Source organism: Kwoniella dendrophila, chromosome 5, assembly GCF_036810415.1.
Source record: "Kwoniella dendrophila CBS 6074 chromosome 5, complete sequence".
Lineage (NCBI taxonomy): Eukaryota > Fungi > Basidiomycota > Tremellomycetes > Tremellales > Cryptococcaceae > Kwoniella > Kwoniella dendrophila.
Window position 1 is genome coordinate 95536 of NC_089480.1, and position 16636 is coordinate 112171.

At 37.5% G+C, this 16636-nt stretch overlaps 5 protein-coding genes across 5 annotated transcripts; 4 read left to right on the top strand and 1 right to left on the bottom strand.

Moving 5' to 3' along the window:
* Positions 1–312: 312 nt before the first annotated feature.
* Positions 313–1049, top strand: L201_003879 (uncharacterized protein; the record flags this gene model as incomplete). The annotated part of the gene is made up of 3 exons (XM_066219630.1): positions 313–600; positions 699–846; positions 967–1049. The coding sequence occupies 3 exons, from the start codon at positions 313–315 to the stop codon at positions 1047–1049; spliced, it is 519 nt and encodes a 172-aa protein (XP_066075727.1).
* Positions 1050–3638: 2589 nt separating this feature from the next.
* Positions 3639–5915, top strand: L201_003880 (uncharacterized protein; the record flags this gene model as incomplete). Its single annotated transcript, XM_066219631.1, has 1 exon — positions 3639–5915. The coding sequence occupies one exon, from the start codon at positions 3639–3641 to the stop codon at positions 5913–5915; it is 2277 nt and encodes a 758-aa protein (XP_066075728.1).
* Positions 5916–6554: 639 nt separating this feature from the next.
* L201_003881 (uncharacterized protein) lies at positions 6555–10392 on the top strand (the record flags this gene model as incomplete). The annotated part of the gene is made up of 12 exons (XM_066219632.1): positions 6555–6601; positions 6661–7024; positions 7109–7295; positions 7381–7679; positions 7739–7758; positions 7817–8466; positions 8529–9006; positions 9090–9252; positions 9332–9442; positions 9532–9931; positions 9999–10054; positions 10138–10392. 12 exons carry the CDS (start codon positions 6555–6557, stop codon positions 10390–10392), a joined length of 3030 nt encoding a protein of 1009 aa, XP_066075729.1.
* A 589-nt stretch (positions 10393–10981) lies between these two features.
* Positions 10982–12220, top strand: L201_003882 (uncharacterized protein; the record flags this gene model as incomplete). Its single annotated transcript, XM_066219633.1, has 3 exons — positions 10982–11431; positions 11519–12062; positions 12159–12220. The coding sequence occupies 3 exons, from the start codon at positions 10982–10984 to the stop codon at positions 12218–12220; spliced, it is 1056 nt and encodes a 351-aa protein (XP_066075730.1).
* An 893-nt stretch (positions 12221–13113) lies between these two features.
* L201_003883 (uncharacterized protein) lies at positions 13114–14536 on the bottom strand (the record flags this gene model as incomplete). The annotated part of the gene is made up of 3 exons (XM_066219634.1): positions 13114–13835; positions 13903–14077; positions 14180–14536. 3 exons carry the CDS (start codon positions 14534–14536, stop codon positions 13114–13116), a joined length of 1254 nt encoding a protein of 417 aa, XP_066075731.1.
* Positions 14537–16636: the final 2100 nt, after the last annotated feature.

Below are 16636 nucleotides of genomic sequence, written 5' to 3' on the forward strand. Positions count from 1 at the left end.
GCAATTGCGAAAGAAGAGAGCGGTGAAAGTGTTGCGGTAATCATGAGATCTTTGAGGATTGCGATGTCCAGAGATATACGAATGATCGTGGTTAGAGTATGTATTTGAAGTTTCGTATCCCAATCAGCTTGACAAAGACGTACCCTCACCAAGAAGAGAAGGTCGTAAAAAACGTCTATAAAAGGGGTCCAAAAAACGCATGGGAATTTTCCTTTTCTTTTTCTCATCAATCATCCTTCCAACAGCAAACTTATTTACTACGTACTTACTATTATAATCAACCCCCCTAACAAAACCAAATTATTATCTAATATGTTAGCTTCATTAGGTTTAATCATTTTACCTTTACTCGCTTTAACTGAAGCTTCACCACTTCACCGAAGATTCACTAGTGCTACTATCGTGTCAGGTAGAGATGGTAGATGTTTAGGTGTAGCTAACACACCAGGAGTCGGTTCTGCTGTTCAATCTGTCGCATGTAATGCTGCTGGTTATAATGTAAGATGGGACATCAACCCTGGATCAGGTTCAGTTATTTTATCTGGAACTGGTTTGGCTTTAGATGCAGGCTCAAACCCTGGTAACAATGGTGCTCTCAAAGTGAGTTTGTTCTCCATCTTTTTACCCCATCTATATCTTCAGTAGATTCGTATACTATATTTAGACACAAAGATTAACGAGAAACTTTCAAAAATTAGGTTTGGACTTCATACCCCGGTCTTTACCAACAAACCTGGTACCTTACTGGAGATAACAGAATTGCCATTACTGGCGGAAATCAATGTCTCGATGAAGGTGTAAATGGTGTTCAAACTTATCAATGCACAACTGGAAATACCAACCAGAGCGAGTATTACACTTTCTAACTTGTTTTCCTCGAAAAATGATCGCTAAATTATCGAGAAATGAAAAAAAAAAATGAGCTAATTATGATGATTTTTCGATTTTTTTTTTTCAATTGTTTAGTCTTCAACGTTAATGGCGGTGGTGGAACTCCATCTTCATCTTCTTCAAGTGCTGCTCCTTCATGTACTTGTCCAACTTCATAAGCTATAAGCTAAATATCAAGAGTATGAGAGCAAGATGTGAATTGTCTCTATGTAAATTCATGTGATTATGGACATTTTTTCTCTTAATTGACAGGATGGACAATACGTAGTGGCTTTCGTATTATTCTGTAGCATTAGCTATTTTGAAGTTTTATTTGATTATAATCGTTATGGACATTTGATAGTAGTTAAAGGAAGGAAATCAGTAGTATAAAAAAAGTTTCAAGTATCACAAAAATATGCACAAAGTTGGTTAGAATAAAGTCAAATCGTTGAACAGCGAAAACGAGACGCCATTAAAGGCATTGCCACGAGTTTACGTAATCATTCTTGAATTACAGTTCCCTGTATCTGGACATGGTGGTTCTGAATACATCGAGGTGTTGGACTATATCTTGCTCGATACATATCCCAGAGCTGTGCATCGTATTCTGTGTGAAGACATGTGTTACTGTGTATATTTCGCGAAATTGAGCCGATACGACCGAATAAATCATAAAAATGGCTTTTTTATCCACTTCAGAATTCTTGGCTAAAAGAAGATTGACTTTCGGTTCCAATACCTACTCGGTACCATATTTTGAACTCTACACACATCCACCTTAAACAATCCACTTATCGTTATAATATCCAGTGGCTGGTCATAAAGAATACCGTGAAGCATCCATTCCGTAGCCTTCCGAAATCATTGATGTAAGTGGTAATTATCATTCCGGTTGGCTAAAGAAATAAGCTATGGAGGCTTTTATCTGATTCTTCGTTATATCCTTGTAAGCTTGGTAAATGATCTAAGGACTGTATGAGGAACAAGGAAAATGAGGTACAAAGGAAAGACTGGAGGGAAAAGGGGCCTATACCTTTCTTGAACATTGTAAACTTTACTGCGCTTTTACTAGTACATATTTTTCGCGCGATCAGTCAACGATCTACGAAGATCGACATGTATTCGCGGAGGATCTGGGATGTTTAGTCCGACTTGCAATGTAACCAAAAGACAAAATAAATTTCATTCTGTAAACTTATGCAGGATATAGAAAAGTTTCGTTTTGTTATCAATAAATTAACGCGACTCCTTGATTCCTAGATATCACCACGATACCCTATGCCGTTTGTACCTGATAAAAATCGATGGATCCGATTAGGCTTTTTACTAGAAATTACCGTATAGTTTTCCTCTTTTACAACGTTACCATAAGCATCATGCCGAAGGGGTATATACGACATGTCCGAGTGTTTGTTCACGGTCGGTCCGGTTTAGCGCATGCATTATTGTTTTTTGTTCATGAACCTATGATCAAGGAAAATGCTGCGACATGACCTATATACACATAATGAAGAAGGATTTAGATATGATGTTTTATCTAATCTTAAGTATCTGCGAGATGACTTCTTCCGAGACATCCTGTTAATTATTTGACCTCCTATGAAATATGCAAAATGCTACCACAATATCTGTGTTATCGGGCTCGAAAAAGAGAAAAGCGTTCTGTAGGTAAAAAACATATTTTTAGGAAATTTACATATCGGATGGGATGGCTTGTACTCATAAACCAGCAAAGGTACGAAAAAGCATGTCACTGTATACAAGCGGCTCTATTCAATATGCTTCTTCTTGTCTCACTCTCATATACCAACGATATTCGCTATGACAACATAAAGAAAAAGAAGAAAGAAAAGAGTGAAAAGGAAGGAAGGAAGTCGCGTTCTTGTTTATCTATAGGTTATTCGGAAGATTTTAAGGGATCGACATGTCAACCTTAATATTAGGGATGGTTTCTTTTGTGAGAGAAAGATTCCAGCTTATTACAGATGGTTTGTTTTGCCATCTTTTTTATGTTTTCCTTTCCTTGATTTTTTGCTTGGTAGCTCCAGGCACCCGGAAGTTTTACCCTTTTATCAAGATGTCAAGATGTCACTCTAATTGACGATCCGTCGATCCATCCGACATTTCGGATCTTCAGGAACTTCTTTACCGTACAACGTCAATAATAACATGTAACTTTGTTTGGTCTTTCGCTTTCGCTTTTAAAGATGATAAAAAAGATATCAATAGATTTTCGGATTTTTGTCATGTTAAAAAAAAAGAAGCGTATGTACTGTACTGTACTTGCATCTCGGATAATTGACTGGAATGTTCTCTGTGATAAGGCATATCATCAGAGGAAGATCACTCTCTACTGAAAGATGTCAATGAGTAGGTTCTTCGGTCCGACTTATACGGTCCTCAGCCCTCAACTCTGTTTTTTTTTTTGATTCTCGGTTGACATTTTGTACCATCAACTCTCATACTAAAGATCAAGAAAGAATCCAAAAGCAAACAAAAGAAATTTTTCCAAAGTAATGATATATAAAGACTGACCCACAAATCAATTCCTATCGTTTTCCTTTCCCATCTTCCTTTTTTATTTTTACCTAGCAATCCTCTCACTATCTATCTATCCTTTGGAGACTCCCTAATACTCCTATCCTGATCAACTATTCTTTTATCTGTCTTTCACCTTACCCCCTTGACTTTTACCTCTTACCTTCATATCTATAGAGATCCTCTTAAGACATTCATTTTTGATTCATTGAAAAAATCCCTTCAAAATGCTTTTATCAGCTCTTTTCCCTTTATTACTCCTCTTAGCAACAGGTACCAATGGTGCAGCTATCAAAAGAAGAGATGATACTTCAAATACAGGACTTACAACCGTTCAAGGATTACCTGTCCTCTCCGAAGCAAATCTTGCACTTTTCAATGCAACAAATTCAACCAGTTCTCAAAATTCTACTAGAATTCTAAGAATTGCTCAAATCAATTCTCCAGCTATTGTTGAAGAAGATAACGATGATGTAGTTGAACCTGCCCCCGTGCCTGAAGAAGAATACGAACCTACTCCAACAATTGTTTCTGAAGACGACGAGCCTACACCAACAGTTGTATCTGAAGTCGACGAACCCACTCCAACAATTAGTGATGTCGATGAACCTACACCAACAATCAGTGATCATGATACACAGGCCGATGAAGAACCTGAACCTACACCAACAATCAGTGATCACGATATAGATGCTGGTTCAGTCGTTGATGACGATAATGATGACCCTGTACCTTCAGCGCCAGATGATGGACCAGATGATAAATCACCTGAAAATCCCGGTACTCTTACCCCAGATGATCCTGAATCGACTCCCGTATCATCAAATTCAACTAATACAACTCCTGGAACCACTACTCCAGTAGCCGATAATTCAACTACCATCATTACTACCCCTGTCGTAGACAATACCACTACTACTCCTGTAGCTGATAACACCACTGCTCCTATCACTGTTCCATCTACCGACAACACTACTGCTCCTGTCACTGTCCCTACGACCGATAACACTACTACCCCTGTCACCACTCCAGTTGCCGACAACACTACCGCTCCAGTCACTGTACCAGCTGTCGACAACACCACTACTACTGCCCCTGTTAACGTTACTGCTCCAGTCAACACAACAGCGCCTGTCAACGTCACTGCTCCTATTGTCAACACCACATCTCCTGTTGTAAACACCACTGCTCCTGTTGTAAACACCACTGCTCCTGTCGTCAATGTTACTGCTCCTGTCACTCCACCTCTTCCAACCGGTTGGGCCAACACCGGATCATGTATCTCTGAAGTCTCTGGCCGAGCTCTTACTGGATCACACTACTCTTCCGCCAACATGACTCAAGCTTCATGTGCCGCATTCTGTGGTTCTAATGGTTACACACTAGCCGGTCTTGAATACGCTTCCGAATGTTGGTGTGGATCAATTCTTACCAATGGTGCTTCTCTCGCTAAAACTTCAACAGGATGTACATTAAAATGTTCCGGTGATTCAACATCAATCTGTGGCGGTGGTAACGCTATCACCTTATTAGCTGTTCAATCTGCTCTTACAACTTTATCTACCAACTTGACTTCAACCCCAATCACTTTACCTGCTGGATGGAACCCTGCATCATCATCATGTATTTCAGAAGCTAAATCAGGCCGAGCTTTGACTGGTGCCACATACGCTTCAGATTCAATGACTATTGGATCATGTCTCAACTTCTGTTCATCTAAAGGATTCTCATACGGTGGATTAGAATACGCTAGGGAATGTTACTGTGGTAATTCATTAGTCAATGGTGCATCATTAGATCAAACTTCAGGTCAATGTTCAATGACATGTCAAGGTGATGCCGCACACACATGTGGTGGTTCCAACGCTATTCAACTTTACTTTAGAGATCCATCTTTACCTGCTGGATGGGGTTTAGCTTCATCATGTATCGCTGAAGGATCATCTGGTAGAGCTTTAGCTTCAGCATCATGGTCTGATAATAGTATGACAAACGCAAAATGTATGAATTATTGTTCTGGTCAAGGATTCCAATTTGCTGGTACTGAATATGGTCGAGAATGTTATTGTGGTGATTCTTTAGTTAATGGTGCATCATTATCAAGAACTTCAACATCATGTACAAAATCATGTGGTGGTGATTCTTCAACAATCTGTGGTGGTGGATCTTCTTTAACCGTTTTCCAAAATCCATCTTTAGCATTAAATTTACAAGTTGTTAATAATTTCAAATATCAAGGTTGTATTAAAGAAGTTACAGGTAGAGCTTTAACAAGTAACTCTTTAGTCAACCCTTCAATGACAATTGACATGTGTACTTCATTCTGTAAAACTGCTGGATACACTTTAGCAGGAATTGAGTATGGTTCCGAGTGCTATTGCGGTAATTCTTTTAGTAATGGTGCTTCAGCTTCAGCATTATCAACTCAATGTAATATGCAATGTCCAGGAAACAACAAACAAAATTGTGGTGGTCCTTCAGCAGTTGCTTTATGGTCTTTATAATCGATTATAGGGAAAAAAAAACAGCCTATAAACAACAAAAAATGTTTTATACATACAAACACATACGGACTATTCTCCCTCTTTCCAATCTAATCGTACATTTACTCCTATAATATTCTATATTTTCTCTCGCTTTATTCTCTTTATTTTGGGCTTCTGGATATATATCTTCTTTTCATAGTGATATATTAGATATATTAAATGCATCATATGTTCGTCACTTACTGCCCACTTGCCAAGCATTATACACAGGCGCCTTGTATGGTGTATCGGTGTAGCAACGGAATCAAATTTATATGCTAAGCGATACTGTATGCGCTTAATACAAATCGATAATCTCGTTTAGATATATAATGTTTTTCACCTATCTCCTGTACTTCGGGTTTTTCAGTTTACTCTGTTTATTCATGTATATTTATCCTATCTTACTCTCGATCATTGTTCAAGCGCCAATCCACGGGTTATCAAATCGTCAGAATGCATATCAGATAACAAGGTGAAAATCGTCCTTGCCCATTCCCCCGAAGCAATAGGGAGCCGTAGTTACGGGGATTTTGGTGATAGTTGTATTGATTTCTTTTCCTTCTTCAGCTTGCTTGAAATATAATCCATACCAGAAGTTGACCCGTTACAACAGCAATGACAGGGAATTATCGTATAGGTGTAGATGTCGGAGGAACTAATACGTGAGTACCTACCTGTATACACGAGCTGTATTGTTGAAGCTAATGCCTCCGTATCATAGCGACGCAGTCATACTTGATGTTACTCCGGGATCTAAAAACCCAGTCATAGCAACACACAAATCACCTACAACATCAGATATAACAACAGGTATATCAAGTGCTATATCATCAACTTTATCTAAATCAAATATAAATAAGAAAGATATTCAAGCTATATCAATTGGTACAACATCATTTGTAAATAGTTTAATTGAAAGAGATTCCAAAAAATTAGAAAAAGTTTCTGTAATTAGATTATGTGGTCCATTTAGTAGATTAGCACCACCTTTCATATCTTTTCCATATGAATTAAGACATGTACTTGAAGGTCCTACTTTTTTCGCGGAAGGTGGTTTACAAGTGGATGGGTCAGAACTATCCACAGTAAGTCATGGCCTCTTTCGTTTGACTATTTGATAACCCGTAGCCAGCAAAAATGTCCTGGCTAATCAATGTATCATGGAACAGGTCAATCCACTTGAAATTAGAGGTATATGTGAAGAAATTAAGAAACAAGGTATACAAACTATAGCTGTATCAGCATGTTATTCACCTATAGATCGAGAAATCAGACAAGAAGAATTGGTCAGAGAAATCATACATGAAGAATTACCTGGAGTTAAAGTATGTATAAGTAAAGAAGTAGCTCATATAGGTAAATCTTCCTTTCCTGCTTTATCCATATACGTTATCATATTTCTGACATATCCCACCCGTCCCTTTCTTGCGTATTTATTCAGGTTTATTACAACGAGAAAACGCAACAATCTTGAATGCAGCATTACTCAAATTCGCATCAAAAACTATTGAAGGATTCGAACAATCCAAAAAGGCTTTGAATCTGACTTGTCCCCTTTTCTTAACCTCAAACGACGGTACCTTGTTAACATGTGAAATGGCATCAAAATTCCCAATCAAGACTTTCTCAAGTGGACCAACCAATTCAATGAGAGGTGCGAACTTTTTAGCAAATTTGGATAACGCCAATGGGGATAGAAGGAAAGAGACTGCTTTGGTAATGGACGTAGGAGGTACTACTGTGAGTTACGATTTTAGCAATCGACCTGCAATTGGATTGCTAATTTGTAATGATCATAGACTGAAATTGGTGTTTTACTGTAAGTTCAGTAATGTACAGTCATCTATTTAACGGCTCACTGACCAAATCACGCATAGTCCGACTGGATTCCCTCGTCAAGCTTCAGCATATCACGAATTATGTGGTGTCCCACTCAACTTTTCGATGCCACATGTTTATTCTATTGGATTAGGTGGTGGATCTCGCGTTAGAAGGGATAATGACGGTACAATTACTATCGGACCGGATTCAGTTGGATACAGAATACATGAACTTGGTATAGCATTTGGTGGTGATGTTTTGACTACAACAGATATAGTCATTGCTGACGGAAAAGCAACTTCAAAGTCAATCGGCAACGCTGATTTAGTGAAAAATATCCCTATGGATGATGTGGAACAAGCACAAGAAAAGATCAAGCAGATGCTAGAAAATTCAATAGATTCAATGAAAACTTCATCTGAAGATGTACCGATTTATCTAGTTGGTGGAGGGGCAATTTTGGTACCAAATCAACTAAAAGGTGTTTCGAAAGTACATAGATTTCCCTTTTATGACGCTGCAAATGCTGTGGGTGCTGCTTGTGCACAAATTTCAGGTGTTATAGATACTTTTGAAGATACTTCCAAAATATCTGTAGAAGAAGTACAAAAATCCGTAGAGCAAAGAGCTATAGATAAAGCTGTTGCGGCAGGTGCAGATAAAAATCATACAGTCACAGTAGAAAGTGAAGCTATACCTATCGCTTGTGAGTGTTTTACGCCTTGAATTGCATATCTCAGTGAATTGGAGAACTGATGTTATCGATAGATACAACTGGGCGATGTAGATTTTATGTCAAGGCAGCTGGAGAGTGGACTGGATTAGCAAGTACATCGGAACAAGGAGACGATAAGAATACTTTGGCACCTGAAGTAACAAGAGAATGGGATAAAGACTCACCTGTTATAAAAGCTGAAATTGCTAATGCTAAAAACATTAGTGATATACCTGAGAAAGATATAATAATCACAGCAGAAGATATAATAAATTATAAACCGAATGTCGAAAACAATGAATGGATTTTATCTGAACTAGATATTGAATGGATCTCAACTGGATGCTATATTTTAGGTACAGGTGGTGGCGGAAACCCACATAATATATATTTAGCACTAAGAGAAATGTTTAGATCAGGTTCAATAACAAAAGTTATAGATATAGATTCTTTAGATCCTAAAAAAGTCGTCATGTATGGTGGTGGTATTGGTAGTCCGGAAGTTGCTGCTGAAAAATTAACTTTTCCAGGGTAAGTAATGTTATTCTGATTCTTCCGATAGTATAACTTGATTATATACGTGATCGACTGATAAATAAACGTATCGTCTGTAGAGGTGGAGAAGCTGCTCGATCCTTATTGAGATTTATGGGTATGAAAAGTGAAGATTTAGGTGCTTTGGCGGCTGTTGAAATTGGCGGTGGAAATGGTATGGTCGCTATGGTTGGAGGAGCAAGTACAGGTTTAAATGTACCTATTATTGACGGTGATTTCATGGTGAGCTGAAATTGGCTTGTTTCCAATACTCAACAAATTTTTTGGATAGCATAGTTGACACAATGCGTATACTGCTTAGGGAAGAGCTTACCCTACAGGATGGCAAACTACCGTCAACGTCTATGCCGAAGATGATAAAGCTACGATGGTATTACCCACTTATATGAGTAGTGGAGATGGGACTGAAATGGTAAATCATTCTCGTTGTTCTTGTCCATCATTCATTCATACCAAGATACGTTGAGGGGAATACTAATTTGTGTGTATCATTTTCATCAGATTTTAACCAAAGTCAAACATTACAAAGAAGTAGATTCGATCTTAAGAGCAGGATGTATGGAAATGGGAACAAGTGCAAATGTAGTTGCAAGACCATTAACCAAATCACAAGTTCAAAAAGCATTAATTAGAAATACTGTTTCACAGTCATGGTATATTGGGAAACAAGTTGAATTAGCAAATAAACAAGGTAATATAGATAATATAGGATCAATTTTAGTTAATTCTTTAGGCGGATCAAAATGTTCAAAAGTTTTATTTAAAGGTAAAATTGTTAAAGTTGGTAGAAGATTAATTAAAGGTCATAGTTATGGTGAAATTGAAATTCAAGCTTTATCCTCAATTGATCAGTCTACTTCATTGGGAGAGAATGAAGAACGATTTGAAGGTATTATGAAAAGTAAGCTATTAAGTGTCGCTTTATATAAATGATGGCTGACTAATTGTGCTACATCGTTCCCACTTAGTTCCCTTCAAAAACGAAAACTTGTTAGCTGAACATACACTAGATGGTAAAACTGAAGTAAGGGATATTTGATTTACATCCTCGCTCGCAATCATTGAAACGTATACGTTAGCTGATCATTATGACTATGAACTATTTAGGTAGTGTGCGGAGTACCAGATTTAATATCAGTATTAGATGCACAAAATGGTAAAGCATTAGGTACACCAGAATATAAATATGGTTTAAGAGTAATTGTCTTAGGTATAACAGCCTCTACAAAATGGACAGAGACTAAACGTGGTTTAGAATTAGGTTCTTTATCTGCTTTTGGTTATGATAATATACCATATAAACCGTTAGGTATTTATGTTGAACCCAAGAGTGTAATCAAAGAATATAATGTCAACGTGTAGAGAAATTGTATGGACATGAAGAAGCAGATTGAATGTCTCAACACAAGATGAACATAGTGGACAATCCAAATATAGAATAGGTCAAACGGTTATAGATGGACATATGCATCTTGAGATGCGTTAGACAGCAAGTCTGAAAGCATAATCATAAGCAGAGGAGAAAGGATATTAGTCAATTATCCTGGATTGAACGTAATCAATTATGTGTAAGCTACCTTTGAGTTGACATTAAGATTGATTAAAGGAAGAATTGACGTTTCAAGGGATAACGAGTTTTATTTATAATTGATAGACGACTGAACAAAAAGATTGATATTGTATATTGAAAGTACAACTGATTACTTGATAAGAAAAATAATATATCGTCTTCTCACATACTGTACAATCTCATTTACGACTTTATCTTGATAAGGAGATCCAAATTTCATTTCGGCAAATACCTTTTTTGCCACATAGCTAGACTCAACAATCATAGTATTTCGTTCGACGGAATTTACGATAAACATACTGGTAGGACAATTAAACATACACACATAAGTAAATACTTTGGTATTTTCGATAAATACCATCTCTGTCAACAGATCTGAAGATGATTCCAACAAGGAGATTATCAATCATTCTACCTTTATTAACTTCATTAACTTCAATATCAGCTATTCCTCATTTGGATTCGAACAAACTTGAACCAAGACAAAATGCAAATATTCTTGCTGCAAGCTCTCCCTCATCAGATATTAAATTAGTTCAACATGTAGCTATTTCAATTGATTCAAATGGTAATTCAGCTACTTTATTCGATACTACCACTCCGACTCCAATTTCTTCTACTTCATCTGCAAGGGCTACAAGTACTTCATCTTCCACATCCAGTCCGCAATCAAGCTCAAATTCTTCCACCACATCAAAATCATATTCAGAATCAGGGATGATAAAGCCTACTCCTGGAGGTATAGCCGTTGATGAAGTTCATTATTCAGGTGGCTCTTCAACTTCTAACAGCTCTCAGGATGATGATTCAAGTAGTACAATTTTTTCTACTGTGAGTTTTGTAGTGGTAGTGACTATCTTCCATTATAGCGATTTAACCTATGTTTAACTGATAATAATGTGTGATTTGCTCTATCAGTCATCATCATCATCAACGTTATCAGAAGCTTCCCCTACTTCGCTCGCAGCTATACAAACTACAGCCAATTTGCCAGATAACCAAAACGAAGCTATAATTACTTCCAACATTGCTGATGATGGTCAAAGTGCTTCATCATCTTCAACAACAAGAAGTGATGCTGTATCTACCTACAATGCTATTTCTGCTCCTGCTGAGCCAACTTTCTCCTCCCACAGCAAAAGTGTCACAAACTCCCACAGTTCCGATACTTCCTTGACTTCTTCAGCTGGAATCGACTTCTCCTCGTCGTCAGCTACAACTCAAACTATCACTTCCAAAGATGCTCTCATTCAAACCTCCATTACCGCCAAACCCTCCTCATTATCTTTATCAGCTACTGCGCACAGTTCTTTGACACCTAACCCGTCAAATCCAAATAATCCGTTTGGAGTAGGTAAACCACCAGCTGGTAACAGTAATTGTACATTGGGCGAATGGCAATGTAGGGAAAACTCGATGTACATGTGTGAATATGTGATCATGACTCCTGAACCAGCTTTAGGTGAGTTTTCCCTTTAGTGACAATTTGATTTTACTTCATTCTCATTTCTTTTTCTCTCTGCTATTCTCCTCCGATAATCGAATATGGAGATTACAGGTTGGGTTCACACGAATGATTGTCCTACCGAATGTAGTCAAGAAAGAGGTTTATGCGTTTAGATCTATATTTACTATATGATAGAATATCCACTATATGATAAAATATCCACTATATGACAGAATATCACCTAGTGAACATACAGTTTGTACAGTAACTTAATGTGAACTTCTTTTTGTGGTGCCAATGTCCCTATGATTACTGGATATCCATCGCTCATACCAACTATGTATCTTGGATCTTGATCCGTGTATCACACACAAATCGCTTTCGCAATCATGACTATTCAACATATTAACATAACAGGTTAGCAATTGAAAAGATAAGCATGTTAGATGAAAATGCCAAAAAGATTTGATCACTGACAGGATCGAACTGCCGACCACTGCATGAAACTAATGATACAGATCGAGTGATCACATAATATTAGTACAGTACTCTAACCAGCTGAGCTAAGCGACCAACTGTTGGAAATGGGTCAAGCTGTTAGTATATATAAGATACGATGCAACATCCGTTGTCTATCCATTCTCCTTGCTTTTCAATGATAGCTGTGAAGTTGACAAGCTTTTTTTTTTATTGGATGTCTGTAACTATGACTTTCAGGTAGGTGATACATGGTTCATCACTTCAATCGTAATATTTATCATATAAACAGTCCACAGGAATTTAGGATAAAATGAAACGCAAGACTTGAACAGTCTTTTTTTGGATTTGGAAAATTCTCGTTTATATATATACGTACAACCTATATAGTTCACATATTTAGCGTACAAGAGAAAAAATTTCTGTTTTTCTGATTGGCCCGCATTTGTGGGAAAACACCATAAAACAACGACGTTTTCGAATTTCATACAACTTGACTGGACTTTTTATTTGTTGTGTCTAGCGGATTTACTAAACGTTGATTTTCACTTGAATGTGATTACAAACTGTTTGTTAAATTGAATAAAACTTAATAACCCATAGCTTCTTTGCCAGCCCTACTATTAATCAAACCTTTATGACCTTTCTCTTCTACTTGGTATAAAGCTTCGTGAGATAAAAGTTCATTTGGTGGTGGTAAACCATTCTCGAAAGATTCTCTTTGTCCATTTATCCAAGATTGATTTTCTTCACCTTTTTTAGAGATTGGTGTTACAGGTAAGAACACTTGACCAGAGTTTTTGGAAGTTGATATCGGTAAAGAAGCATGATGATAAACCATATCACCTGGTCTTAATTCAGGATGAATGATTTTGACCTCTTTCAAATGTGGTAGATCAAATTCACCTTCATTACTTGTACTTATGTTAGGGATTGTAGACGGATTGTCGTTTAATTCCCAGTTCTCAGGATCTAAATAACCTGAATTAGAGTAAAATGAAATTTTGGATTTGATTGATCTGAACAACGGTCTTAATGCCGAATATTCTGCGGCTAAGATTGTAGGTGAAACAATCGTGGAAGAAGTTGGAATCGAAGGTGTTAAAGTAAGGTGTGAAAGTAATGATTGCGGGGTTGTCCATGGATCAGATGAATGTGGAATTGTAGGTGAAGGATGTAGTCCTTCAATTATACTTGATGCTGTAATATACACGTCAGGGACCTGAAGGAGTGCCGCCGAAAGTTGGGAATTTGCAGATAGAATCGATGGATTCGCTCGCGCAGCCAATAGAGATGAGTGCCAATAAACGGCTATTATGAGGATATGAATCAGCATGTCTTACGAAAAGGGGATAAGGAGAACGACCAGTAGACTAACCTCTTCCACCTCGTTCTTCCGTGCTCAATAGTACTTCTCTGGCCCATTCGATAGCTTCGGAATCTCGTACCACATCTCGTACGATTACTAATCCAGTTGATTTGATTTGACCAACAGTGGATTCAGATCTAAGGTTAGAACTAAGTTGTTGAAAGTCTATTTGCGGGATTTCATGCTATTCATGAATTGATAGATTAGCCAAATCGTAGATTTGATAACACAAATTAAACAGTATATTGGTCATGGGAAGGACAAGGGATCGAACAGATGAACTTACTTGACCTTCTTTGATTCTTTCTAAATTTGCGATAACTTCCCTCCATCTACCTTCGATGTCTTTTCTACTTTGATCATTCGATAGAATCTCTTTTCTCCATGCGTTCCATTCAACAGATTGGTTCTTCTTAGCTGATCCTGAGCTTAAAAGCAATTCGAATTGTTTGGGGGATTTGAGCCGACTAGATCTTTTAGCTTCAACATTTACAGGTACCGAATGTGTGTAAGGTGGTCTAAGTGATGAAGATGGACTTTGAACAGAAGAAGGTAAGGATTGAGCGTATGGTGGGATAAGTCTTGAGGGGCTTGCTGATGGTGGATGCGATGCTAATGATGTGAGCAATCTTTTGTATGTCATTGTAAATCGATTCCTACTTGTAATCCAGTAAAAAGTCGGCTAAAGTGATTTTTGTTGAATGGTATGGTATGAATTGTGCAAGTTTAAATAGCAAGAAGCTAGAGTATCTTAATGTAGATTTTAAATTCTATTTGTATGTATATAATCCCAATGTTATATTCATTCAAGCAGAGAAACGATGAATATCTTAATTATTGTAATGTAATCGATTGAACTCCTTGTCTGATTTCCGATATTCTAAAGATGAATAGATGAAATTCTTCTTTTTTTTTTGTTTAATTGTAGCGGAATTTTCCGGTTATTTAAACGCTGAGTAGTGGTATTAATGTTGGAAATGGTGTCATGGACAAAACAGGCGAGTTTAACCGGCGTTTCTGATTATTATCGATTATTTTTTGAGGATATCAGATGAGGAACGCAAATTTGATTGGATAAACTATTTAACTTATCTCTAACCGAATTTTGAATCGCGCTTATCAAATCTGATCGTTGGGTTTTTGAGGTTGATCGTTAGCTCTTTTTTCGTCAAAATTGATGGCAATGATTGTGGATTATGATGGTGATGACGATAATGTTGATAGTGGTAGTAAATACTAGAATATAATATCCTTTCAAGGTTATGGGTTATGAAATGAGGGTTCTCCTTTAGATTGTATGAGAAAATGATCACAGTCCGTGTAATGTAGGTTGGATGTAATGTATCTGTTTAATGTGACAGCAGGATGTTAACTGTATGAAGTGAGTTCAAATCAAGTGGAAACCAAAAGACTGGAAACGGGGTGATGTATGCATGCGAGGGTTGATATCGGTTGATTGATATAAAGTTTTGTAAATCGTTGAAATTGGACTCCTCGTTCATTTTTTTTGTAGAGTATTACCGGACCCCGAGCCGGTTAAAATGACCGCTCCTCTTTCCTCTTTCCTCTTTCCTCTTTCCTCTTTCCTCTTTTCATGCTTTTATTGAAGAAACTCCGCTTATTAATCATACCAAGGAGATTCTCTGATATTGTTATTTTGGATCGATTTTAGATTTTCGAATTCCAAGATTTCACCATCGATTCTGATCTGATATTTTACAGTAAATCAAATCCGGGGTCTTCTCGAAAACACCCGAAGTTTTGTATTTTGAGGCCGAGGGTGAATAAAATCGAAAATGATATCAAAGTTCAGGCACAAGTCCTTAAACATGAGCTTTCGTTGTGGGATTTACATATCTTTCGGTTTTCTCAGATTATCAATGCGACCGAAGGAGTTGATTGAGCTCACGACTTATCTTCGGTGGATCACTTTGCTTGTTAAACTGTTCAAGGGCATTAAGAAATGTTGAGCGCTATGTCATGACTCGACATATTGGCTTTACACCGCGTGTATTATAATTGATACAAACCGTGCAGCAGACATGTGCGGTCGCTTAGCTCAGCTGGTTAGAGTACTGTACTAATATTATGTGATCGTTCGATCTGTATCATTAGTTTCATGCAGTGGTCGGCAGTTCGATCCTGTCAGTGATCAATTCTTTTTTGGTTTTTCTCTGGATTCTTTTTTTCCGCGGTCTTTCCAACGTTCGATACTTCTCGGAGGATACCCAATTAGGGTTTGCAGATTCCCAGAACACAAAAAGCAAGCAAACCATACGAACAAAGAAATAGTCATTTTGACTACAGTCAGTTTATCGCCTGTTGGCAAGACGTAAAGCGATTACATTTGTAATCGAGCTGCTCTGTGAATGCACGCCGAAGCTTCAAGCTTTTCAGCGATTTGCTCATATAAAGCATACATATGTGTTAAATGGATTGCTTACAACAGAGCAGTATTTCTACCTTTTTATAAAGTTTAGAGTTGCCGGCATTTGAGTATACGCCACCTTGGATCAAAAGACACTAATCAGGAACTTACAGCCTAGCAGCATGCAAGAGCGTTGGACATGGACAGAAGTTAAGGGTGTTTCTCTTTCTTTCCGGCCAAAATCGAGGAGAATTGTGCTCAAAGTAGTAATTTCGCTGAGAGAATGTTTCCGATGTTCAGATTTTCTCTTAGTTTGTCACTCACAATTCTACGTTTTTCCAGCATAGAAAGGGCAGAATCGCGGTTGACTACTAT